Below are 27,494 nucleotides of genomic sequence, written 5' to 3' on the forward strand. Positions count from 1 at the left end.
CCTGAGTGAGGGAGCATTTCTATCTTCCAAGTTTGTCTGCTATACAAACATCCTTAAAAAGATAGTATAGAACAAAATAGATAGATAGTATAGAACAAAAGATAGTTAGATAGTATAGAACAAAAGGAAGGCAGGGCTTCACGTAATAAGACATTTAATGCAAGAAATCCATGGAGAATTGTCTCCCAAAAGACTTAAATCTCAGAGAAGCAAGAGGATGGAAAATATTAGAAAAAGCATAAGAGACATGTGGGACCTAGTGTGAACATCTATCCCATTAATATATATGTAATTGAATTTCCAGAAAGAGAAGAGAGAGAGAAAGGATCAAAAGCAATGGCTGAGAATTTTCTAAAACTGACTGAAGATATCACACCATAGATTAGAGAGGTTCTATGGGCATTAGGCAGCAAAAAGTCAAAGACCATCACATTTATGCATATCATAATAAAACTTGAAATACAAAGACAAGATATTGAAATCAGTCAGAGAAAAAAAGTCATTCTGTTCAAAGAACCAAAAATAAAACTGACAACTGAATTCTTAAAGAAAACAATGGGATCCAGAAGGCAATGGAATGCCATTTTTGAAGTGCTAAAGGAAAGTCGTTGCTAACCTAGAATTCTATACCCAGCAAAAATATCCTTTAAAAAATGAAGGCAAAGTGGTAACATTTCAGAAAAGCAAACCAAAGGGACATCTTCTGCCAGACGGATAATCATCCCAGACAGAAGCATGGGAAAGCAGGATACAAGGTTGAACGTGGAGATGGAAATCTGATTTACAAATCAGTAATAGCAATGACTTGTAGGGTTTTAAATATTTGAAGGAGGAGAGAGGAGGAGGGTATATGAATAATTCTATGAAGAATTCTCATGACTTTCCAGTGACAGGAAAGAAGTAAGAGCACTAATTTTTATTAGACTCCAGTAATTCAAAAATGCATATGGTAATCTCTAGGATAATTACTGGAAGAATAAAAGGATGAAGCTAATATAAAGGAAGAAATGGAATAATAATTTTTTCAAGAATTTGACTGTCCTATAAAAAAATTGAGAAGAGAGTATAATAAAAGGACCAGGTATTACAAACAGAAAATAAATTGTAAGTAGGAGATTTAAATTCAAATATGTAATTGCATTACCCTAAACAAACTAAAGGAACAACACGAGTGATAGGTAAATAAGGAATAAGAATGAGTAAGCTCTGGTAGAGAAAGAGCTGAAGGACTGCACAGATGTGGACATAGAATAGGAAGGGGACTCGGGCCTAACTCAGGGGACAGTTTGAGGGCCCCAATGTTGAAAGAAGGGAGGACTGTATCAGAAGGGACTTACCTGCCTGGGATAGCCATTCCACACCTCCCACAGGTCATAAACCCAAGGTTTCTGAAAAAACAAGGGACCAAGAGAGAAAAAATCAGTTTGTCAGTGTCAAAGGCTGATTTCAGCAGAAAACATAAGCTCTTTCTGATGTCACTGTTGTTCCTGCTGCACCTCTCTCTGCTGGTATTTATACATGTCCCCATATAATATGCCTGGGATGCTCACGACTTCTAGTGAATCTGGGACCACACACAGTGCTGTCTTGCACAGGAAATTAATCAAACAGAGGCTCCTGGGTGGCTCAGCCAGTTGAGCATCTGCCTTCAGTGCAGGTCATGGTCCCGGGGTCCTGGAATCGAGCCCCACATTGGGCTCCCTGATCAATGGGAAGCTGGCTTCTCCCTCTCCCTCTGCTCCTCCCCCGGTTCCTTCTCTCTCTCTCTCTCTCTCACTTTCTTTCTCTCAAATAAATAAAATCTTTTAAAAATATTTTTTTAAAAAAGGAAATATTCAACCTACTATGTAGTTCATACATCACTTAATGAGGTAATGGTTTAGTAACTCTTTAAACAGACAATGCAAAGGTCATATGGTAAGGGAAGATTTCTGATGACTGAGTACCGAGTCTTGACAGAACGGGTGGTATTTTGTATGGGCCTGGATGGGATTCAGCAGGTGGAGGTAGAGGTGGGAAGGACAAGACATTCCCAGCAGAGGGGATAAACTGGGCTAAAATCCAAAAGCGAGATATACCAGGTATGTTCAGTGAATTGTCAGGAGTCCAGGGTCATTGGCACAGAGATCATGTGAGTGGAAATAGGGAGAGATTAGGTTTCAGACTTATGTTTGCATATTCAATGCTTAACAAAGGCTTTGAAAGGCAGACTGAGGTGTTATGACTTCTCTAGACACTCACGTGATTTTAAAAGCATAGAGCTGGTTAACTTATTGAGAACCTTATTTCATGAGGAATTCACAGGCAAGGATTTTTAAAATTAAAGACAAATTCCCATCAAAGAATATCAGAGAGACAACTTACATCATAAAGAAAGACAATTCCAGCAACAGTAATCATTAAGTAAAATGCAAATCTCCAGCTGCCAAAAGAAAGAAAGATCTGGTAAAGGTGATTGACATTTGAGGAGAAATACGTTTGGGATGACGGTGTCTGGAAGGAATGCACGGGCAAATCTAATCTGATATCCTGACTCTGCCCTTTGTCTGATGGCTGTAACTGTAGGGAAATCACTTAACCTTGGGAAGTCTTCATGTCTTCACATATAAAATGGGAATGACAAAACTTACCTCAAAATGTAAAAAGAATCGAGGTTAATTAGTAAAAAGTACTGATCACAGTGCCTGGTATGAAGCAAGCATTAACTAGTGGGGACAACTATTACTACTCTTTGTATTATGCCTGACACACAATAGACCCAGTTCCTGGTACACAATGGACAACGGTCTGACATTAGTATTAATTGAATCCTTTATTTTATCCCCACTTAAGTCCCAGTGGAAAGGTTTCCATTTGGCCAGACTTTAGTCTTGTCTCTGAAAAGAAGACTTTGAAGAAAAAAAAAAGTATTTTTCTCACATATGGAGAAAGACCTACAGATTAAGAGATTCAAAAGACTACCAACCCACCATACTGCATGCGTTTTATTAAGATCCTGGTTCAAACAAATGAACTGTAAAGAAAATTGTGAGTTAATCAAGAATATTTACTATTACTAAAGTTTTTTTTTAAAGATTTTTTTTATTTGAGAGAGAGAGAGTGGGCACAAGCAGGGGGAGGGGGAGAGGGGGAGAGAGAGGGATTAGCAGACTCCCTGCTGAGCGTAGAGCCCAAGACCAGGCTCGATCTCACAGCCCTGAGAGCACGACCAGAGCCGAAACCAAGAGTCTGCCCACTTAACCGACTGAGCCACCCAGGCACCAGTTATTAAAGATTTTTTTTTTAAGTATGATATTGGTATTGCAATTTTGTTTAAAATAGAATCCTTACTTCTTAGAGAGACATACCAAAATATTTACAGTGAAATCACACAATGGCTGATATCTGTGTCAAAAGTAATTTTCAGTAATACTAGGATGAAGGTGGTCAAAAGGAACATACTCTGGGTTACAGGCTAAATAAGTCCTGGGATGTAATGTACAGAGTGATGACTAGAGTTGACACCGCTGTATGGCATGTTTAAAAGGTGTTAAGTGAGTAGATACTCAAGTTCTCATCACAAGGAGAAGACAACACTTTCTTTTCCTTTTTGTATACTAACTAAATTCGCTGCGGCGATCATTTCACGATATATGGAAGTCCAACTATCATGCTGTAAGCCTTAAACTTACACAGTGATGTATGTCAACTATATTGCAATGTAAGTGGCAGAAAAAAATTTATCCACAGAAACAGTCTTTTGGGGGGTGAGGGGGGGACACAGATGACACACGATTGCCATCAACTGGTGATAATTAAACACGATGATGGGTACATAGCACACAGAGTTCCTTATACCAGTTTTTCTGCTTTTGTGTATGTTTATAACTTCGCAAAGTAAAGTTGCAAAAAAAAAAAGTATGACTATTTTACTTCATGACTGCTGAACCAATAATAATATTAAAAATAATATTTGTTGGGGTGCGTGGGTGCCTCAGTGGGTTTTCTGCCTTTGGTTCAGGTCACGATCCTGGGGTCCTGGGATAGAGCCTGGAGTCCAACTCCCTGCTCAGTGGGGAGTCTGCTTCTCCCTCTCCCTTTGCCCCTCTCCCTACTCGTGCCCTTTCTCAAATAAAATCTTAATAATAATAATAATAATAATAATAATGTTTGTTCCTTATTCTTGCATAATGCTTTACAGCATTTTCTTCAATATGCCTGAAAGCTAAGTAAGAAAGAGGAAGGCAGACATAGATCCTTTTAAAAAAAAAGAAAAAAAAAGAGTAACATATAAATTGGAAATTTGTGTATCTTAATTGTGAAGTCAAAATTCAAGTAGTTTTATCGAATTTTCTATTGGGTTGCTTTTCTTCTTGTAGTTGAGTTACAATCATTCTTTTTTCTGGATACAAGTACTTTGTCAAATATACCTATTGGGACATTTTTCCCCATTCTATGTTTTCTCCTTTTTTTCCTTTTTTAAAATTTTTTTCAGTGTTTCAAAATTCATTGTTTATGCACCACACACAGTGCTCCATACAATACATGCCCTCCTTAATACCCACCACCAGGCTCGCCCAACCCCATTTTGTAGATGGACAGTCAGGCTCATCAAAGGCAAAACCAGTTCCCCGGCTCCCACACCCAAGCAGGTAACTCATCTGAGGCTGAGGGCAGGTCTCTGGACTCTGAAGCCAGTGGTTCTTCCTGAACATTGTCTTGCCTACAGGCTGGATGATCGTCTTTCTTCCTGACTTGTTTTGATAGAAAAAAAAGTAGGGTCCCAGTCTTCAGAAATCTGAACCATAAAAATACCCAAAGAGCATTTGATAAGTTGAGCCAGCTGAGGCCTGTCCATCCTTGTCATGTTCACAGTCCATCTGGCAAAGGCCCACACTTAGACTCAAAGAGCATATCCTTGGTTCCCTGGATTATCGTGGCCAAACAGGAACAGAGAAAGTAGGATCGGACCTGCAGGCCCCAGACGAAGCTGTGAGTCTAGGTGGCACATCTCATATTGTTCGTTTCTCCGGCATTTGCTGACCTCTTGACTCTGCGCCAGGCGCTGTGCTCAGCCCGTGGATGTTGTCACGTGTTAATCTTCACAACAGGTTTCTGGACTAGGAACTGTAGATAAGGTGGTGGCCACAGTGGGCCACCAGGGGATCACACGGGAGATCATGTAATGACCCCCGAGGCTGTGCAGGGGACATCAGACGTGAGTGCCAAACCCAAGTGTCGCACTTTCCCTAACTGGTCCTGGTAGGCTCCATTATGCTCTCCCAGGGGTTCTCAAAGGGTGTGCCAGGGATTCCTCACGTCAAAATATTTCCATAACATGACTACCGTGTTACTGCCATTTTCGCTCGTCCCCTCACAGGAACAGTGATTTCCAGAGGCTCCGTACAGGAGATGCCATCGTCGCTCTAAGAGTTGATACGATGTGCGTTTGTGTATTCTTTTTTTTTTTTTTAAGATTTTATTTATTTATTTGACAGACAGAGATCACAACTAGGCAGAGAGGCAGGCAGAGAGAGAGGAGGAAGCATGCTCCCCGTGGAGCAGAGAGCCTAATGTGGGGCTCAATCTCAGGACCCCAGGACCATGACCCGAGCCAAAGGCAGAGGCTTTAACCCACTGAGCCACCCAGGCGCCCCATCATTTATGTATTCTTATGTTTTATAAATGTCTCTACTTTCATTTCTGGTATCAGTAGTCATAACATACACAAGCAAGTGCTCTTTGAGGTCCTTCATGGTTTTTCAGAGGACAAAAAGGGTTCTAAAACCAAAAAGTTTGAGAGCTGCTGCACTTCCCTAATTGTGAGATGAATGATAAAGTACTTGTTGATGCTGGTTTACTTGTTTCAGATGAAAAAGGTAGTAAAACTGTCCCCCCCCCCCTTTTTTTTTCCAGGAAAGGCTGAGAAAAACAAAATTAGAAGTGAAAAAAATTTCCTGGAAAAAAGAAAAATCCAGAAAATGATTGGTCAGGCCCAGGTGGCAAATGCAATCTAGGGCAATGGAGAGAAAAGCTGGTAAGGCCAGCAGTCGGGCTCAGGAGGGGGCAAGACACAATGGAGCAGGCAGGGACCTGTCCCCGGAATCAGCAAAGGCAAGATGGCAGCCCAGACAGCCAGAGGGGAGCCCTCCCTCCAGAGACAGGGGAGCTCCCTGTCTATCTACATCAGCTCCTTGGAAATTACCTGGGATCTTTGTAATAAACTTTTTGCTGTTAGATGGAAATGTTTATTTAAAAAGAAAAGTGGACAGCTAATATGGAGTTTACTTTGAAAATAAAGGATGTGGGGCACCTGGGTGGCTCAGTGGGTTAAGCTTCTGCCTTCGGCTCAGGTCATGATCTCAGGGTCCTGGGATCGAGCCCCACATCAGGCTCTCTGCTCAGCGGGGTGCCTGTTTCCTCCTCTCTCTCTGTCTGCCTCTCTGCCTACCTATGATCTCTCTCTGTCAAATAAATAAAAAATTAAAAAAAAAAAAGAAAAGAAAATAAAGGATGTGCTGTGGGTTAAAATCCTGAATTCTGCAGAACAGGGTTTAGGGGTCATCATTTTAAAATATAACCAATTGCAATAGCCAAGATATGGAAGCAACCTCGTGCCCGTCGACAGATGAATGGATAAAGAAGATGTGAGATACACACACAAGACAGAATACTAGTTGGCTATAAAAAATGAAACCTTACCATTTGTGCAACATGGAGGGAGCTAGAGCATATTAACCTAAGTGAAATAAATCAGACAGTCCACAAAGACAAATACCATATGATTTCACTTACACGTAGGGTCTAAAAAAGAAAGCAAGTGAACAAATAAAATAGAAACAGACTCGCAGCTACAGAGAACAATCCAGTGGTCGCCAGAGGCAGTGGGTAGGGGAACGGGTCAAACAAGGGAAGGAGAGTCAAAGGTGCAAACTGCCAGTTATTAAGTATATAAAACTTGGGGATACAGAGTACAGCACGGGGGATACAGTTAATAGTACTGCAACAACTTTATATGGAGGCAGAGGGCTGCTGGATTTATTGTTGTGATCACTTCAGTATGTATGTAAATGTACAATCACCATGTTGTACTACTGAAACTAATTCAATTCTGTAGGTCAACTATACATCAATTTAAAAAAAGGAAGTCATCAAGGAAACAATACAGTAAAAAGGTGTTCCTCCTGATATCATAGAGGAGTTTCTGCCTATTGGCAAGTCATTGTCAAAGCTCGGTGTTGGGAAATAAGTTTTCTGAGATTTTCCACATACTTGGGGCTAGGTGTCTCTTACTATGATTCTCACAGCACATCACGTCACTGGAGGAATAAAGCACAATCCTTATACAGTTCAATGGCTTGGCATGTTGCTTGATTTATTAAGTCTATAATGGTGTTCTGACTTTGAGGAAATTTGTGGTATCTATAAAGAAGAAGGTAAAGCTTGCATTGGTCTGTTGGCCCCCTTCTATATCCTGAATACATTGTTCACATTCCTGCTTTGTGTCTTTGCCTTCCTTGAAATAAGCTCCCCTCAAATCCTGAATTCTTTTCTCATGGAAATCCCAGCTCATTCCTCAAGATCCATGTTGCCACTCCTCCTCTATGTCTGAGCTCTAAAAAACCTTCCTCTACCTTAACCAGTTTTACCAACACCATCTCCTCCGAATGCCCACAATGCATTGATACATGACCGTGGACTTTAGGTGTAGAGGCTCATGCGCCATTGGTAGAATAACTGGATGGATCCTGTGGTTTCATAAGGGACAGTCTGGTCTCCTGGATTAGCTGTTTAAGGTTAGTGACCAGGACTTCCACTTTCACTTCCCTCTTAAAATTTCAAAAAGCCTAAGGAAGGATGAATACCCACCATTTGGATCAACATGGTTGGAACTGGAGGGAATTATGGTAAGTGAAGTAAGTCCAGCAGAGAAAGACAATTATCATGTGGTTTCACTCATGTGGAACATAAGGAACAGCACGGAGGACCATAGAGGAAGGGAGTGAAATCCGAAGGGGAAGAAATCAGACAGGGAGATGAACCATGAGAGACTGTGGATCCCGGGAAAAAATCTGGGGGTTTCGGAGGGGAGGAGAGTGGAGGGAAGGAGTAACAGGGTGATGGGTATTGAGGAGGGCACGTGCTGTCATGAGCACTGGGTGTATACTTAACTAACGAATCGTTAAACACTGAGAAAGAAGAAAGAAAGAGGAAGGAAGGAAGGAAGGGAAGAAGGAAGAAATAGAAAGAAAGGAAGAAAGGTGTTATAAGAAGAAAGTATCGGGCAGAAGTCGTTGACCAAATTTCACATCTGGTGCTAGTTTATCTAGTTACAACATGAATCCCTTTCTTTAACAGGGGTTTCCTGAATTTTCCCAATTCCAAATATACCAAATGAACAACTTGAAAATGGGAGAAAAAACAACACTAAACAACCCAGAACTCCGCTCAGTGTAGGGACGTACTGCATACAGAGAGTCAACATAACCGTCTTCACTGCCTGGCTGATTGATAGCTGACAGCCTGAATTTCCCTTCCCTGGCCCGAATTCCAAAGCTGACTTTCAGTAGACTCACCAGCAACCAGATTCCCAACGTTAGGCCTCATTGACCCAAATGGTTAATTGACCTAGGCGGTTTCTTGCTGAGAGCTAAGCATTATGGGTCAAGAGGCTATACCACGGAGCAGAAAGAGTACCACAAAAGGAGTCAGAAGACGTGAGTGCCACAGCCCTGGCAATAGCTCAGGGACCTGGAGCAAGTTCCTTTAAGAAGCCAGACCTGTAGTTTCTCATTTCTCTTTTCCCTCTTGTTTCATTGAGATTTGATTGACATACAGCCCTGGGAAGGTCGAATCATTTTTCATTTCTTACATGGGGCTAGCTCCACTTTCCTTGGTTACCTCACAGCACTGGCGGGAGGATCAAACATTATTTATAAACTGTAAGGCACTATCATGTACAAGAAATTACCAGAGACCTTCCTGGGAGCATGATCCAGCTCCAAAGGAGAGAACTGGTCCCTGCCTGGGGATTTTATTTAAGATAAGAATCATTTGTGAGGAAAAACACATGAACAATAGTAGGAGAACAGGAAAATGTAATATGAGACCAATGCTACCTTGTAGTGTTTTGTGGCAATGGTTTAAAGAGACTGGCCAAGCTGACATCAGTGATAACAACATTATCCAGTCTCTGAAGAGCTAAAAATCAGAGAGAAGCTATTTGGAAAACAAACCAGGCCATTCACTTTGAGCTTCCAGTGGAAGCCTGTGATGGGAAATGATCGCTTATTTCGAGACACCTTGAAGGCTTGGGTCTGTGCCCTAACCCTCACCAGCATCAGAGCGGTATCATAGACCCCAGGCACGTACCGGTAAACAAAGGAAGCCATTAAAGCTTAGCCCCAGCCTCCATTCATGTGAGTGTCTGACATCAGCTCTCTAATAATCACTTCGCCATCGGAACAAAAAATGTCAAAGCCACCAGGCAATGTGAGGCCCATAAGAAATGGGCAGAAAAAAGGGACACTGTTGGTGTGTAGAATGTGGCATCAAACACAATCCAGGGGCACCTGGGTGGCTCAGTCATTAAGCATCTGCCTTCGACTAGGGTCATGGTCCCAGGGTCCTGGGATAGAGCACCTGCTCCGTGGGATGTCTGCTTCACCCTCTCCCACTCCTCCTGCTTGTGTCCCTCTCTCGCTGTGTTTCTCTGTCAAATAAATAAATAAAATCTTAAAAAAAAAAAACCACCACAACCCAGTGAACGGGCATTTGTCTGGATGTAAAGAAGAAGAAAAAAGTGATAACAATGACCTAGTCCACTTTTTGCACACACGTGTCAGTTTTTGCCACCAAGGGAGTGACCCAAAGTATAACAAAATTCTACAGGAGGGGGAAAAAACCCATAGAACTCAAATGAAAAAAAAAAAAAGTGCCATGTAGCCTCACTGCCCTCAAGGCATATTCAAAGTAGCCAGTTCTGGCAAAAATCCTACTTGGTACCCCAGCAGAGGCTGACCTCCCTCTTCCACCCCTCCCCTCCGCACCCCTTCCTGCTAAAGCCAATTGGGAAATCCAGAGGAATTGGCTTTCCAGTCCACAAGCATGGGGTGGGAGGTCAGAGGGAGGAATGAGTCAAGTGGGACAGAGGAAAAGACACCTGCCCATCCACTGCTCTTGTAATGTGATATAATAATTGGAACGTGATTGGAAACAGGTGATAAAGTCTTATGACCCAGGGCCGACCTCTACCCTAAGAAAAAATAAACACCAATTTAGACGTTTGTATTTTTTTTTCTGGACTTCAAGATAAGAACATTATATCTCTTACTCATCTTAGAGAGTTCACAGCTTCACTCCATTTCATCGAGAAGGAAACTGAAGGAGGGAAGTGACTAACTTAAAACACCCAACGGGTGAGTGACAGGGCTGGGTCCAACCCTTCTTTGGCTCCAACGTTAGTGTTCTTTCTGAGATGACCATTCTGCTCCATTATTATAAAACTGCAGCTTTGCAAAAACCTCGACTGGCCTTCTTACCAAGCTTCCTGGAATTTCTTCATCCTGCAAGGCCTCTCTTGGTTCCGCCGACTCCTAAACCATCTTTCCACCTGGCGCTCTGTCAAGTTACACTTCTTTGCCAGTCCATAAATATCAGTCTGAAAAGGGATAACATGAATGAACAGGTGACAAAGAGCAGTCAGATGGGAAGGCGGTCAAGACGGGGTTACGGCACGATTGGGTTACCAGAGCTCGTGCGCTGGAGAGGAGACACATTCTGCGTTAGATCTGGAGCCAGTGATTTGAATTTACCTCTTTGGCTTATGTGATCATACACACAGACACACCAAAAAAAAAAAAAAAAAAAAAAAAAAAAAAAAGAAGAAGAAGAAGAAGAAAAATCCCAGCACTCTGAGTTACCAAGAAACATCAATACTCCGTAATTTGGCAGCAACCCATACATTCGAGCTGCAAAGTTTTTATCTAGGCTTCCCAGGTATCAGCTCGAGTAGTAGAGTTTCAGATCAGATCCAATCTCCTCATCTTTCCTATAAGGAAACTGAAACACCAAGAGTTTTAGTAAATTGTCCAAGACCTAAAATTAATAATAAAGTGAGGATAAGAACTTAGGCTAATGCACTTTCTGGTCTTTCACACAATCTTAGTGATGGCTCCACCAGATAAGACAGCAGGAACTCAAACAGGAGTTGGCTATCACTGTCACCTTTAATCAGATGTAGAGCCCATGTAGAACTAATCCAAAATAATTCCGATCATAAAAAAAAAGTAAAGATCGTAGAATATACTAATGATGATTGCCTCTCTTCTGGGAAGCAGAACTCATTTTTAAATTTGGACATAATATGGATGATGGATTAGCTCAAAGTTCATACACTTGAAGTTCTTCTCCTAGGGCCAGACCAAAAACGCACATGGCTGGATGGATCAGGTCTGTTTCATGGCGGGAGTTTAAGTTGTATTCTCCAACACAGTCAGGTTTTAGAGGCTAAACCTACAGTGTTTTCAATTGACACAAAGAACTAAGCTCTGTAAGTTTTTTAAATACCTTTACCTTGATCTTCCATTTTCCAACACAAGTACAAGAACAATTTCTATCTCCTCTTTAGTAGAAAAATAAAATGGCATCAAACTGACCCTCAGCTTCGGTGTTGACAAGATTAGCGGGAGCCATGGACGCAGCAAACAGGAAAGTTCCTTCTTGTTCCAAATGCATCTGTGAGCCAGCTCTGGCTGGCGGCTCCCAGAGGGAAAGCGCACACCCAGAATCTTAATGGGACATCGCTAGTGGGTTCTAAATCTTGACTGGTGCCTCAAAGTAGATTTAAGCCAATTGTGGACCCACATTGCAAGGGCCCAACAAGGCCTGTCTGGTGTTTGAACACCCCAAGGTCTGAGACCAGTCATATAGTTTCCCCTGGGTTATGTGCAGAGTTCCCCTAATCGTTCAGTCCCGCAGCGTCAACAGTCGATAAAATTCATAAAGCAGCTCTGATGCTGAAGACTGGCAAAGGCCTAATTGCAGGTGCTCTGTACCTCCTAAATTGCTACCTATTTATTTAACCTGCAAGAAGGAAAGCAGAACAAAACAAAAACAGGATATCGCCCATATGATTGTCTCTTTCCTCTCGAATACCTACTCTTACAGGCAGAGGGTTCGCTGGCTGATGTCTGGTCATTGTTTTGTTTTTGTTTTTGTTTTTGTGCTTTTGAGAAGACTGAGTTGCCAGCCACTTATTGCTGCCTCTTCTTGCAAACATTGTGCTAGTCCCTGGGAACTAAATGAATCATAACATGGACATGGGCCAGGAAGGAAGAAAATAAAACAAAGAATTCTAATGAAACACCATGAGTGTGAAGATAGGGAAGAGCAGGGCACCGGGGGACCTATGCCTGTGGGGACTTTCTGAAAGTGACACATAGGCCGGACCCTACAAAATGCCTCAGAGAAGGAGATAGAGAAGGGACGCGTCCTGGACAAGGGACCAGCACGTGAGGTCGTCTGCAGGTGAGAGTAGGGGGTGAACAGGGAACACCTGGGGAACAGAACAAAGTCTGGCAGGGTACAGCCCTATGAAGAGGAGGAGAGGAAAGACGTGGCTAGGCTCACATCAAGGGGGGCTTTGTCTGGGATTTATCTTGGGGGTGACAGGATGTTGGCCCTGATAATGTCCCCCTCCAGCAGCATGTACAGATGGAAGGAGCAGGAGAATGTCTGGAGTTGGACTCTGCATTCACTTTGCCCTTGTGTCCAAGGCCTTTGTTCTCACAACTCTGGAGGTCTGGATTCACTAACCCACGCAGCTCATCACACTCCCTCATGGGAAGCAATTCTGTTTGTTTTTTTTTTAAAGATTTTATTTATTTATTTGACAGACAGAGATCACAAGTAGGCAGAGAGGCAGGCAGAGAGAGAGGAGGAAGCAGGCTCCCTGCTGAGCAGAGAGTCCGATGCGGGGCTCGATCCCAGGACCCTGGGATCATGATCTGAGCAGAAAGCAGAGGCTTTAACCCACTGAGCCACTCAGGCGCCCCAGGAAGCAATTCTGTTTTATGTTCGCATCATTTCTATAGATATCTGCTTAATATATGCGTCTAGAAATAGCACTCAAAAATGATTTGTAGCAATTTATTTTCTCTTTTGGAGCACAGATGTGTCTGGTGGAATGTCAGTCTTGACAATACTGGCTTCGTTCACTATCATCTTATTGGGATAGAAAACCTCTTGGAAACAAAAGTCTCTGGAAGTAATTTCTTATCGACACATAAAACAAGCATTTATCGAACACCTATGATGCACAGAAAATCGTGCGAGATGTTATGTTGGTATTTCTTTAACTGTCATGTGGCTCTTTTCTCTTCATAGCAGGGAAACTGATAAAGACCAAATTTCCTAATTTTAGATTTCCTAGAAAGCTGACCTGAAGCTTTTGCATAGAAACATGTCAAGTAATTGAGAGCATAGCACTGTTCTTCATGGTTTATATGCGGTATTACCCAGGTACAGTATTCTCAAACAGAAAGAGAGAAAAATAAGGAGTTTCTAAAAGGCCCTGAATTTTTCATAAACACGGCTAACTAACTTCGCTTTTGAAAGATGTGAAATGATCTTGGGCATTTATTATCACCAGTTAGTAAGAGCAGCGTTGAAATGAACACGAGCCGTCCTTTAGAGCACATGGAAATAAAGACCATGTGGAAATGGCTTGTCAGAATCTCCTCATTTTAGAAAAAGAACAAACGAGGAAGTCCGGTAGAGAAGCTGAGGGCAGAAGAAGTTACAGACAGCGCTGGCTAGCTGTGAGCAATTCTGGACCCGATGCTTCACGCGACGTGGTCCGACCTCCACGTGGTCCGACCTCCACGTGAGCCCACCGGATCCATGATAGAAGTGGTCATTGTAGACACAACGGCATTCAGCAAATAAAGTTCGGCGCCCTTAAAAATCTCTCTGTCCTAAACTATGCTAGCACATACTCTTGACTTTTAAAATGACCAGTGGTCACTGTCGGTATTCATCATAGAGGTTGTCGGTCATATTGGGAAGAGTTTTTATTTCATCTCTCATTTAAATGATGGTGAAAATGGAACTAGGCCTGCCAGAGCATTATCTTCTTTTTTTTTTTTTTTTACAACTATTAGATTAAAATGTTTTTTTTGTGGGATACCTGGGTGGCTTAGATGGTTAAGCATCCGCCTTCGGCCAGGTCATGATCCCAGGGTCCTGGGATCGAGTCCTGCATCGGGCTCCCGGCTCAATGGGGAGCCTGCTTCTCCCTGTGCCTCTGCCTGCCACTCCCCCTGCTCGTGCTCTCTCTCTTTCTCACTGGCAAATAAATAAAATTAAAAACAAAACAAAACAAAACCTTTTGTGTGTGTTATGTAAAGATTCCCTGCGCTACACCATTTCATGAGGTGCCTCTGGTACCGTGGAGAGATCTCTGACTTTCCTGGGGAGTAGGCAGGAGCACGGCACATTTCTAACTGTGTGGATAAAATAACTCATCACAGCCACCCCAGTGAACACTTTCCTAATGTGCGTGATGTGTATCAATGGAACCACAATCATAAGAAGTGTCAGGTACGGGCTACTCTGCCTTAGCAGTCAGTGGTCTCCTGTGAAAGGATCCTTTTCATATATCCCACCCCCCAAAACTTAACTTTCAACTTTATACCGAAATTATGGCATTGATTACTAGTGTTGAACACTGTAGTTGAACACAATAATTCAACTATGAATATTGGTTATTTTATAATATTTCTGTGTCATTTTATACTATGCTTGGAACAGTGTATAACTTGTCACCAGAGGGGGAAAAAATCCAAATGAGTCAAATCATTTGATGGTCAACAAGAACAGGTATCTTCACAGATGACGTAAGCCACAGGTGACTGAGACATTAAGAAAGGAGCTTTTTTGTTTTTAATCCAAAAACAAAGAACTTGTACTTACTTGAGATGGTTGCCTTGTGGAATGTTTGAAAAAGTTCTCTAAGACAGTATTTGGTGTAATCTTCTTTCGGACTTCCTCTTTAATGCCAAATGATTTTGCTAGAGGCGTAGCAATAAACCTACAAAATATGAAAGAAAGTCCAAAATCTGAGAATGAACCCACAAGGACACCAGAAAACTCAAGCTGTAACTTTTGATTCCAAATGAAGATCAGCCATTGGGTCATGTTGTCCTTGGGTGACCTACAGCCAACCTCTGCCTTGCAAAGAAGTTCAAGGAGAGAAAATTTTGAGACCATTTACATAAGCAATAACTTAAAAAAAAATAAAATACTTGCCTGTTAATAATCCACTTATGTAAATCCAAATATATTTATATATGAGATCCTGGAATTGGGATAAGCTATTTCACTTAAGGGTTTCATTTTAAGGCTCCAAGAGATTAAAATGAATAATAATTTGGTTATTGAAAGTTTTACTTGGTGATATTGTCTTAGAGAATTACTATGTTCGTATTTGAAGTTCTGACTTATGAAGAAGTGGTCTGACTCTTGGGTAAAGATCAAGGAGTGGGATTGGTGGGCGGTATGACAAGTATACATTTAACTTGATAAGAAACTGGCAAACTGTTTTCGGGGGCGGGTGGCACCGCTTTGCGTTCCTGCCAATAATGGGCCGGAGTTCCAGTTACTTTGTATCCCTGCCAACACTTGGTATTACAAGTTCGTCTAATCTCAGCAATTTTACAGGGTGTGTCCTGGTTTTTATTGATTTTTTTACTCTAATCTTTATTATCTCCTAACTTCCGCTTGCTAGAAGTTTAGTTTGCTCTTTTTTTTTTTCTAGTTTCTGAAGGTAGAAGTTTATTGATTTGAGATCTTTCTTCTTTTTTAATATAGGTATTTGCAGGTATAAATTTCCTTCTAAGCACCATGTAGTCATCGCCTAAGTTTTGACATTGTGTTTTCTTTGTCATTCATCTCAAAGTATTTTCTAATTTACTGTGATTCTTCCTCTGACCCATGGGCTATTTAGAAGTATGCTGTCCAATTGCCACATATTTGCTCATTTCCCAATTTCTGTGTGTTACTGGCTTTTAATTTCATTTCATTGTGACTGGAAAACACACTTGGTAAGATTTGCATTTCTTTAAGCTTACTGAGACTTGTCTCATGGCCTAACATATGGTATATCCTCAAGAATGTTCCTTGTGCATATGAGAAGAATGTGCCTTCTCTTGTCATTGGGTGCCATGTTCTACCGATGATGTTAGGTCTACTTGGTTTATAGAGCTGATTGAGTCTTCTATTTCCTTATTAATCTACCCCCCAAGTATCCATTATTAAAAGTGAGATATTCACATCTACAACTGTTTGTTGAGTTGTGTATTTCTCCCTTCAATTCTGCCAGGTTTTGCTTCATGAATTTTGGAGTTTTGATGTTAGGAACATATATGTTTATAATTATTATGTCATCTTGATAGATTATCCTTTTATGTTATAAAATATTCTCATTTCCAATAACAGTTTAAAAGTCTATGGAAGCCTAAATTGCCTGATACTAGTATACAGACACTCCAGCTCTTTTTTGGTTACAGTTTGCTCGGTATATCTTTTCCCATACTTTTCCTGTCAATCTATTTTGTCCTTGAACTTCAAATGTGTTTCTTAGAGAAAGCACACAGTTGGGTCATGTATTTTTTAAAAAGATTTTATTTATTTATTTATTTATTTATTTGAGAGAGAGGGCAGGGGGAGGAGCCGAGGGAGAAGGACAAGCAGTCCCTGTCCTAAGCATGGAGCCTGATGCAGGGCTCGATCTCACAACCTGAGATCTTGACCTGAACTGAAATCAAAAGTCAGACACTTAACCAACTGGGCCACCCAAGCACCCCAGATCATGTATTTGTATCCATCTCTCCTATCTATGCCTTTCAGTTGCAGTATTTAATCTATTTACGTTAATGAAAATTACATTTAATTACTGATAAAACAGGATTTTTATGTCTGCGCTTTTGTTATTTGTTTTTTTAAATATCTTATGTCTTTGTTATTTCTCTATTCTTTGGTAAGTTTTCTTTTGTGTTAAATACTATCTAGTGTAACTTTTTAATTCTCTCTCTTGCTTAAAATATTTTTCTTTTACTTTTTAAAAAAGATTTATTCATTTTAGAGAGACAGAGTGTGCACAAGCAGGGGGAGGGGCAGTGGGAGAGGGAGCAAGTGAGAGAATCTCAGGCAGACTCTGTGCTAAGCATGGAGCCTGATGAAGGGCTTGATCTCATGAGATCTTGACCTGAGCCAAAATCAAGAGTTGGATGTTCACCTGACTGAGGTACCCAGGTGCCCCAAAATATTCTTTTAAAATAATTTTCGTAGTGGTTAACCTAGGGATTATAATTAACATCTTCACGCATAGCATCCTAGTTCAGATTAATACCAGAATAATTTCAGCAATATACAAAAACTCCATTACTTCCCTGTTCTGTGCTATTAATTATACAAATCATACATTTATAAATTGTGTTTTCATTGACACAGATTCATAATTACTTTTTGATGTAGTTGTGGTTTAAATCAGACAGAAGAGAAATGTGTTACAAACAAAAACTGTGTGTATACCTTCTTTTTATTTCTTATATAGGTGACTTTACTGGTGGCACTTTTTATTTCTTCATATGGATTCAAGTTACTGTCTCATGTCCTCTAATTTCAGCCAGATTTAAAGTCTTTATCTAAGGATACCTGGGTGGTTCAGTCAGTTAAATGTACGATTCTTGATTTCAGCTTGGGTCATGATCTCAGGGTTGAGACTGAGCTCTGTATTGGGCTCAATGCTGCACATGGAATCTGCTTGGGATTCTCTTTCTCCCTCTCCTTTTTCCCCCTCCCCTGTTCACACATACTCTCTCTCTCTCAAAATAAATAAATAAATAAATAAATAAATAAATAAAATTAAAAAATAATGAAGTCCTTATCTAATAAGGCCAACATCTTGGTTTTGTAAGGGACATTTTCCTTATAAAAAGGGGGCTACTTTTTCCTTGAATGGACCACACTTCTTGTTTCTTTATGTGCCTTATAATTTTTGTTGAAAATTGGACATGGTTTTTTTTTTTTTTTTTAAAGATTTTATTTATTGATTTGACAGAGAGAGATCACAAGTAGATAGAGAGGCAGGCAGAGAGAGAGAGAGGGAAGCAGGCTCCCTGCTGAGCAGAGAGCCCGATGTGGGACTCGATCCCAGGACCCCGAGATCATGACCTGAGCCGAAGGCAGCGGCTTAACCCACTGAGCCACCCAGGCGCCCTGGACATGTTAAATAATATAATGTGGCAACTCTGAAAATTGGGTTATCCCTCTCGGAGTTTCTTGGTTTTGTGGTTTGTTATCATGTCCATTTGTTTGTTTCATTCCTTGTTTGAAATGATCTATGAAGTCTGTATTCTTTGTCATGTTTGGGCACTGAAGTCTCTATTGGATTAGCTTAAGAGTCATCTAATGACTAGACAGAGATTTCCTTAAATGCCAGGAATCAATAAGTCTCCCAGTATTTGCCAAAGAGCTCTGCCTACATTTTGGGGCAAACTTTCAACATTCAGCAAGGCAGTTGCCAACTTTGCCTTAGCCTTCACTTCCTCTGCACAGAGCCTCAAGATCATCCAGAGGTGATTGCTAGGGGCCTTCTCATATCTTTTCTGGGCATGTGGAGATCCCTGGGAATACCCAAATCTCTACAAATTCAAGTGTCCTTCTGATTTCCAAGAATATGTCAGAGCTTATCAAAGTCTGCTATGGACATCTTATTTTCCAGTTTTTCTTTTTAAGTGTTCTGGTTAGTCTATTATTTGCCCCAATCGTTACTGACAACCTCAGGTAGTTCCAAAGTTAATCAATTGCCTCTATGTGTTTTAGACAGGCACCTTCAGGGAAAAGGCTTTTCTGACTTAGGTCAAATAAAGACAGCCTTATAAGTACTGGCTCCTCTGGAACCACAAGAGAGGTCAGATAATGACATTTCTCTGGTAATGATGCTCTGTTCTGCTCCATTCAATGGCTGCCAGGATACTGGTTTCCACTGAAATTGAGGACTATTGGGTTTTTAAGGCTATCACAGAGGTGGACAGGGCAGGATAGGAATAGGGCAAGTTAAAATGTCACAAAGTTTGTTGTTCTTTCCGAGTCAGCTGTTTTTCTTAAATAACAATCCTTGGACTGCTGCTAACCTTTGGTTAATTGTGAATTTTGAAAAGTTGATTTTGACCATTTTTGCTAGTTTTCTGATGGCTTTTAAGGAAGAGAGAATTTTTGGAGATCCTTACTCTGACATTTTTGTTAATTTCTGGGGTATAGTGGGGCTTTTTTTAAGATTTTATTTATTTATTTGACAGAGAGATATCACAAGTAGACAGAGAGGCAGGCAGAGAGAGAGGGAGGAAGCCAGCTCGCCGCTGAGCAGAGAGCCTGATGCGGGACTCGATCCCAGGACCCTGGGATCATGACCTGAGCCGAAGGCAGCGGCTTAACCCACTGAGCCACCCAGGCGCCCCTGGGGTATAGTGGTTTTAATTTGCATTTTGCTAATGACTAATGATGTTGGACAACCAATGATGTTGGCATGTATTTACTTGCCATTTATATATCTTTGGTGAATTATTTACTCAAGTCTTTTGCCCATTACAAAAATTAAGTTATGTCTTTGTTTATCATTGAGTTAAAGTTTTCTTTATATATACTGGATTTAAGTCCCTCATCAGATACATGTTTTGTAAATATTTTTCTCCCAGTCTGTAGCTTGTCTTTTCATTTTATTTATACTTTTTAAAATAACCTAAGGCATTTTTGCATATTGCATAATTCACCTTTTCCAAGTATACTATTCAGTGATTTTTTTAAAGTATAATTACCAAGTCATAGAATCATCACCACAAATCAGCTTTAGAAGATTTTCATCATCCCAATATAATCCCTCACGCATATTTATTGTTAATTCTGTTCCCTTTCACCCCTGCCCCAGGCTATTGCTAATCTGTTTCTGTCTTTATAGCTTTGTCTTTTTAGGATATTTAATATAATAGAATCATACAATAATATGTGGCTGCTTGCGGTTGACTCTTTCATTAGCTTAATGTTTTTGAGGTCCATTCATGTTTTTGGATATATTTTGAGTGAGCTCCTTTTTATTACTGAATAGCAATTCATTGTATGCATACATTAACGATGTCTTTTGAAGAGCAAACACTTTTAGCAATTTACCAAGGGAAATAAAAGCATGTGCCCGTACAAGCTCTTGTACTCAAATATTCATAGCAACTTTATTCATAATAGCTAAAAACTGTAAACAATTCAAACTTCCAACAACAAAAGGATAAATAAATGGTGGTATATCAATATGTTGACAGACTACCCAGCAATGACCAGGTATAACTGATACACACAACATGGAAACAATCTCCAATGTGTTATGTTAAGTGAAAGAAGCCAGGCACAAAAGACTGGGATCTACACGATTGCATTTGTAGGAACTGAAAAGGCAAATTAGGCTGACAGAAAGCATATCAGTGATTGTGAAGAGCTAGTAGGTATGGAGAAGATGAACCAGACAGGGTATAAGAGAGTTTCTCAGCTAATGGAAATCTTCCACATCACAATTGTGGTGATGATTACTCCACTGCATAGTTGTGCCTAAATGCACCAAATTTTGGATGAACTTTATTGTATGTAAAGCATAGCTCAATAAAGCTGATGTTTAAAAAGATTTAGTTATTTATTTTAGAGAGAGAGAGCGTGAGCGAGTGGGGGCAGAGGGCGGGCCAAGGAAGAGGGAAAGAGAAACCTAAGCTGAGTCCGTGCTGAGCGCAGAGCCCAACACAGGGCTTGACCTCATGACTTTGAGATCATAAGATCTTAATATCCTGAGATTCCAAGAGTTGGAAGCTTAACCTACTGCACCATCCAGGTACCCCTAAAGCTGATTTAAAAAAATAATGATACGACTCTATTCTTTCTCCAGTTCTAACAAAGGCTCTATCTTCTGCCAGTCAGTCTATTTTAGTACTTACTCAGAGGTTTCTGTGTTTAATTAAATGCCATAAATTCCAGTTATGAATGATCATTTAGCCCTTCAATTCATTTTTTATAACCATGGGAGTTGAATAAAATTTTTTCTAAAATAATTTGATAAAATAAAGCCAATCCAACTTCCAGATGGACTAAGTTTTCCTGGAAACGGCCCATGCATTTCAGAGACATATAAAAACAAATTAAGTATGCACCAGATGTACATAGAGCAATGTGGATAGCTCATAAAACATAGGGCTGCATTTAAAAAAAGAAGAAACAGAGTAAGGTCTTATCACCACACCATTATGTCAACTAACAATATGTATCCTTTTTATACACATGTTTTACTGGGTCGTACAAATAAAAAGCCATCAACGACATTAGAACCCAGCAGGCAGGAATGTAACTAGGAAATGGGGATAAAAGGTAATTAATGAAAAAGTTAATTCGAATCATTCAAAAAGAGGTCTTACACAGACCAGAGAGCATGCTATGATTTGAGGATTGTGATTAATTAATTCCCTTTTGCATAAAACGTCCAAACCAAACAAAAGTGAAGATGTCCTTAAAACTAACAAAATCTCAAAAAAACATATTTGACAAAGTTTTGGATAAATAATGGAACTGGTTCATTTATCCAACCTACTAGTTATGAAAATTTTTATTGGGGAAACACTCATTGTTCTTACCAATTGAATAACACAAATATAGAATGCTTTAATATGGTAGTGTTCTCAGTCATAGTCACTCATTGCTCTCTCAAATGTCAGAAATGAAAAAATTAGGAAGAATTTAGAAAGCAAAGAGGAATTGAGCCAAAAAAAGATTTATGCAGTAAGGGAATACAATCAACCTCAAAGCCAAAGAAAGTATAACATTCCCTTTTAGAGGATCATGTGGGAGATTCGTATATGGTTCAGTATACTCAATGGATAAATACACGTGTCCATAGTATACTTGCTGAAATCAGGAACACATCTATATTAAAATCATTAATTTAAACAAAAAAGAGAAATGTGGACTTATTTGTTAAGATGCCCAGGGCTTCAAAGACAGAAATAACATTTTTGATGAAACACAGGAAGTATACAAATATTGTTTTCTATTTCAGGATTATCCTTCCTTTTCAAATAAATCTGGAAAAATCAACCATTTTATCTAATGTAAATATAAATAATTATGAACTGGTACTTAATTTAAAAATCTCTTTTGAAAAAGGAAAAAAGAAAGGAGTATAATAAATACTTGATAAAAAAATAAATAAATACTTGATAAACTGAACTGAAAGAGAAGGGAAATGACAGGTCTTAACTCTAGAAGGACCTTGGAGATTAACTTGCCTGAACTTTCATTTTATGGATATGGAATATAAAAAAAAAGTCCAAGAGGAAGAAAAAAAGAACGTGAACTTCTGCTCCCATGTAAATGGTTCACAGTTAGGTTAATTACCAAGGAATGAGTCTCTTAGGTTTGCTACTATTGCAGAATTGAGCCTTCAGATGGTCCCATTCCGACACCCAGACAACCCCCTCTTCATCTAACACTTCATCAGTTACTTGTGAGCCAAAAGCCTATAGCAATCCCAGACCCCTACCTCCCCCCCTTTTTTTTTTCAATATTCTTTTATAGAATAAAAAGAAGGCAGCCCTAGGCAGATATTAAGCATGTGAAGTTTAAATACTTCTCCTAAACAGAAACAATAGGCCACTGCCATAAGATCGATTCCCAGGTCCTACAGATTCAAAGGCTCTTTGAACAGAGTTTAAAAGATTTTATTTATTTATTTGACAGAGATCACAAGTAGGCAGAGAGGCAGGCAGAGAGGGGGAGGGAAGCAGGCTCCCCGATGAGCAGAGCACTATGTGGGGCTTGATCCCAGGACCCTGAGATCATGACCTGAGCCAAAGGCCGAGGCTTAACCCACTGGGCCACCCAGGTGCCCCTGAACAGAGTTTAATCAGGGGATTTTATGTGAAAGAACAAAATATTTGAAGCAATGTAAGTCTCAGGTAACATTTAAGTCTAATGTGCATATTTTGAGATTATGTCAATTTAGGACACTTAGTAACTCTTGTAAATTGCTACAGATGAGTCATCCCACCCTCCGGTCTTTGCAGAATGAGGACATGTTATTCCATCATGAGCTTATGTTGCTCAGTGAAAATGATAGAAAAACTTAAGTGTACTCAGTGCAGAACTAAATACAAGGAAAAAGATCACCTTTTGATTGTACCACTTCCACACCTGCCTTGAACCATTCTGGGACCATAATTTACTCTGAGATGTAAATGTGTTTATTACACAAACATCTGAATTGGAGTGGCTTAGATCTCATTCAGTCATACTTCAGACACATAGAATAATGCATAGAAGAGTCCAGATAACTAGTTAGAAAGTGTTATTCTAGGCTCCCCTCTACCCACCGTGGCCAACAACAACAACATACATACACATGTACCTAAATATTTATATATGCCACAAAACTTATAAGGAAAAGCAATCCTAAATACAAAGCAAATGCCAGTCACTTTCAAATGATCTTCTTTGTTCTTCATCAATTCTCTCTCTGCTCTTGCTTTTCTAGGAAGGGACATCACTCCCTGATCTTAAATGGCTGCTGGCTAGTACTAAAGGATAAGAATGAGTCAGCCAAATCACAACTACTGGTCACTTCATAGAATGAGAAGGCATAATATAAACAGAGTCTAGGACAAAAGAAGAAAGCTTTCTTGTGATAAATATAACATAGGATACGCTGAAACCCAGTGTCAAATTTACATGAATTTTTAAGGTAGTTCAGAAAATTACACATTTGCTGGACTTCTTTAAGCTATGTTTTCTATATTTCCAAGAGACATTAGTTAACTCTTGTCTGCCATCAGGAGTATTTCACTGTGTCCAAGAAGTACGGTTATAGCAAGAGAATAAAACACCATGACCCCTGAGCCTGATATCATGGCATGTTGGTTCAAGAACCAAATCTATCCCTTGAATATAACTGTGATCTTGGCCAGATCACTTACCTCTTATTTTCTTGACTGAGATCATATCACTTGTGATTTTATATACTTTTAAACTGTCTCTACTCAAATGCAAGGTGTGAATAATATTTTATTTATGACATATGTGGTTTAATCTAATGCACTTGAAAAAGATATAAATGTATGCTTCAAAAGGCATAATCTCCCTCCCCAGTTAAATTTTCCTTCCTTCTATTGCATTCAAAGAGATATGAGGCTAGTGGACCAACACGTGGTTTTCTGTAGTGTCACAGAATGGAAAAAGCTAAGGCTGAGTTATTGGGAGTTAAAGCATATAAGAAGACTAGAAAAATGACAGAGAGTATCCTCAATCCCTTGGGAAGAAACAAGAATGGTCCTAGGAGTTACAAGAGGATTGGATTCCTTCCTGATTGTTCTTGGAGCAGCCTCGGCTAAGACAGAACAAGTTGGTTCTCCACAGCTGTGCTGCTTTGGCAACCAAAAGAGTTTTCTAGTTCACTGTCTTGATCACAGTAAAAAATGGAGCTGTCCACCGAGAAGCAGGCAATCTACAGTGCAAATAAGTAGAGGACCCGGGAGCCAAATTTAAGGATCACCACATGCCATGCAAGAGAAGCAAGTATTTCAGGATAGTAGAAAGCGACTTGCTAATTTAGAAGGGCAGCGGCAAAATTCTACTTTATGCGTTCTTTGACAAATCCAAACACGGGACTAGAAAATAGAATTCATGGTCAAGAAAGAAGAGCATTTTCAAATGTTTCCAACCCGAGTTTAAATGGTATCCAGGGGCTTCTTCATTCTCTCAATAACAATAGCACATTGTTGGCTCAAGAGAAATTGCTATTTGCACAAAAACCTTTTGGAGAGTCCATGAAACAGAGTTGGTCAAACGAACTCTTGAGATAAGGACCCTGCAAATGGTTATAAACATATGATCTGCATTATGGTTAGTCTTGGACAAAATGATCTTTATCAAATTTTGTCTTAAGTTTTTCCAACTCTGACATTCAAATATTCTTTTTGCTCCAAAAAGTTAATGTGCTAATAACAGTTTTTTGAAATAGAGACAACTACAGAGATTATAGATGAAAATTTATCTCCTATTATCATAACACGAATATAGTTTTAATAAAAAAGGCTGAAGTAATATCTCTTTCAATTAAGTTAAGAAAAAGAAAAGAAGTTTACTTTTTCTGAGAAAGCAAATTGGTATTTTTTTCTTTGATTTCCTTATACTTTGGAATGAAAGGCTGCTATTAAAACTTTCAATAAACCTTTAAAATAAACTATGCTATAAAGAAATATTAAGTTGGGTCTTTAATGAGACATTTTTTGCTATTTTAAATAGGTAATTTTTTTTTTTAAGATTTTTATTTATTTATTTATTTGACAGAGAGATCACAAGTAGATAGAGAGGCAGGTAGAGAGAGAGAGAGAGAGAGGGAAGCAGGCTCCCTGCCGAGCAGAGAGCCCGATGCGGGACTCGATCCCAGGACCCCGAGATCATGACCTGAGCCGAAGGCAGTGGCTTAACCCACTGAGCCACCCAGGCGCCCCATTTTTTGCTATTTTATAGGCATTCTAAAATGATAATGTTTCCCTTAGACACAGAATCTTCTAGCATTGCCTTTCTGGGAATGTATCTATATATTTTGTCAGACAGCATGGTAGAAGATGAAGTGGGTTCCCACACCGTCAATGACACTAACAAGCTCTGTGTTCTTTAACCTCCCTTGATCTCAGTTTTCCCCACTGTGAAACTAACACACTTAAGAAGACTGTGTTCCTAATTTTTATGTGTTCTACTTCTAGATCATGTTAGGTGTACATACAATTTGTTGAAGTCCCCCAGGAATCTGTAGCCCATTAGTGCCCTCCTTTGAACAACAGATTCTTCAAATTTCTTACCAAGATTCCAGGATTCCAGAGTTGGGGTAAGGAAGAGGCATGGGAAGGAAAGACACACAGGTCCCACTTACTTTTCAAAGAAATGTCTGATGATCAGCAAGCCAAAAGCATATGGGATTGTCATGTACAAATGAGAGGGTTTTACAAAGACGAGTCCATCGTGATCTTCAAGATCTGACCACTTGATTGTTGGAGGAAGCCAGAATCTTTCCAACCAAAACCATTCTTTAAATGTCTGAAACATTCTAGAGAGATGGGAAAAGAATCTGTTAGACTTGTGAAACGAATACTTAAAGTTCAAATAACATTGAGTATTATTTCTTAAAATACCCAAGCCTGCGAGTTTTGAAAACAAAGCAAAAAGTGATCCTATTTGTCAATGGGTTTTCAGACACTTCATTGCATTAAGGAAGAATTACTCTGCTCATACTCTCAGAACAATTTTGGCTACAGCATAGCTAACTAAAATTTAACATACCAAAGTTTAACATACCACTTTCGGCACAATGTACGTTAATATTATGGGTATGTATCTTCCTCTTCTATCATTCTTTGGTATGAAAAATCATTTAACAATAATCTCTATAACTTCAACATGCCCAAGGTCAACCTCATGAAAGCTTCAAGTATGTATAAGTCTATAGTAGTATCCTAAGAACTTCTCTAGGAAATAAAGAACAAGTATATTTAATTTCATATTATAGTAAGTTCAGATTCGTCCATGTCAACAAATACCTACTGGGTTTCTATTATTTATCAATCACTGTGTTAGGCACTTGAAAACACAAAGATTAAAAAAATGGCATTCTTGCCTTAAGGACCTTACAGTCTGTGGTCAAGGCCAGCCTGAATACCTAGATGGTTTTGACATACCTTAAGTACAATAAATAGATATGGGGTGCAGTGGGAACAAAATGATGGACACTGAACCCGGCCGGGAAGTGCCAGAGAAAGATCACTGGAACAGAAGATCCTTGATGTCCCAAAGAGTTAGTGAGATAGACCAGGGAAAGGCAGGAACACAGGGAGGAGGGAATAGGAGTGCTAAGGAGGGAAAGTGCTATAATCAAGTAACCGGAAACACAGAAGAAAACAGGATTAGATGTTTTAGTCTCATTGTTGAAGCATGAACGATTTTTAGTCTTGACATTTTGACCTTGAGGATGTTTTGATTTCATCTTTTAATAGTCAGTCGGAGAAAGGAATCACAATGTCCTCAGATTCACAACAGGGAGGTTGAAGTATGGGTGTGGTGGGAGTGGGGTATGGACCAAGAGAGCAGGAAGGCTCCATCAGGGGTGAGGGTCAGAGGGTGGGGTCCTGACATTGCAGATTTCCACCTCCAGATGATGAAGAATACCAGAGCGTGGACCCTGGTCCCCTTCAGAAAAATCTATACCACAAGCAACAGCTATAAGATAACTCCTTGCTTTGGTTTGCCCCCATCCACTGTTAAAAATGCGCTCAGCCCGAAGTAGCACTACCTTAGTCACACCCACACCTGCAAGGTTTGTGTGCAGAAAGAGAAAGGCTGCCTTCTTTCTCATGTGTTGATCATTTCACTATAATTTC

The 27,494-nt window shown here is 39.9% G+C and overlaps 1 protein-coding gene across 1 annotated transcript in view; it reads right to left on the minus strand.

Annotated features, from left to right (window-relative positions):
- The window catches only part of CERS3 (ceramide synthase 3), a 79,326-nt gene extending 53,159 nt beyond the window's left edge, over window positions 1-26,167 (minus strand). Inside the window, exons 1-5 of the mRNA XM_046010013.1 lie at window positions 25,994-26,167; window positions 14,953-15,070; window positions 10,521-10,639; window positions 2,365-2,422; window positions 1,338-1,388 (exon numbers count right to left, since the gene is read on the minus strand). Of these exons, the coding sequence (XP_045865969.1) occupies window positions 1,338-1,388; window positions 2,365-2,422; window positions 10,521-10,639; window positions 14,953-15,070; window positions 25,994-26,166 (519 nt within the window). The 5' untranslated portion in view covers window position 26,167. The remainder of the gene's footprint in view (window positions 1-1,337; window positions 1,389-2,364; window positions 2,423-10,520; window positions 10,640-14,952; window positions 15,071-25,993) is intronic.
- Window positions 26,168-27,494: the final 1,327 nt, after the last annotated feature.

The sequence above is a fragment of the Meles meles genome, chromosome 6 (genome assembly GCF_922984935.1).
Source record: "Meles meles chromosome 6, mMelMel3.1 paternal haplotype, whole genome shotgun sequence".
NCBI lineage: Eukaryota > Metazoa > Chordata > Mammalia > Carnivora > Mustelidae > Meles > Meles meles.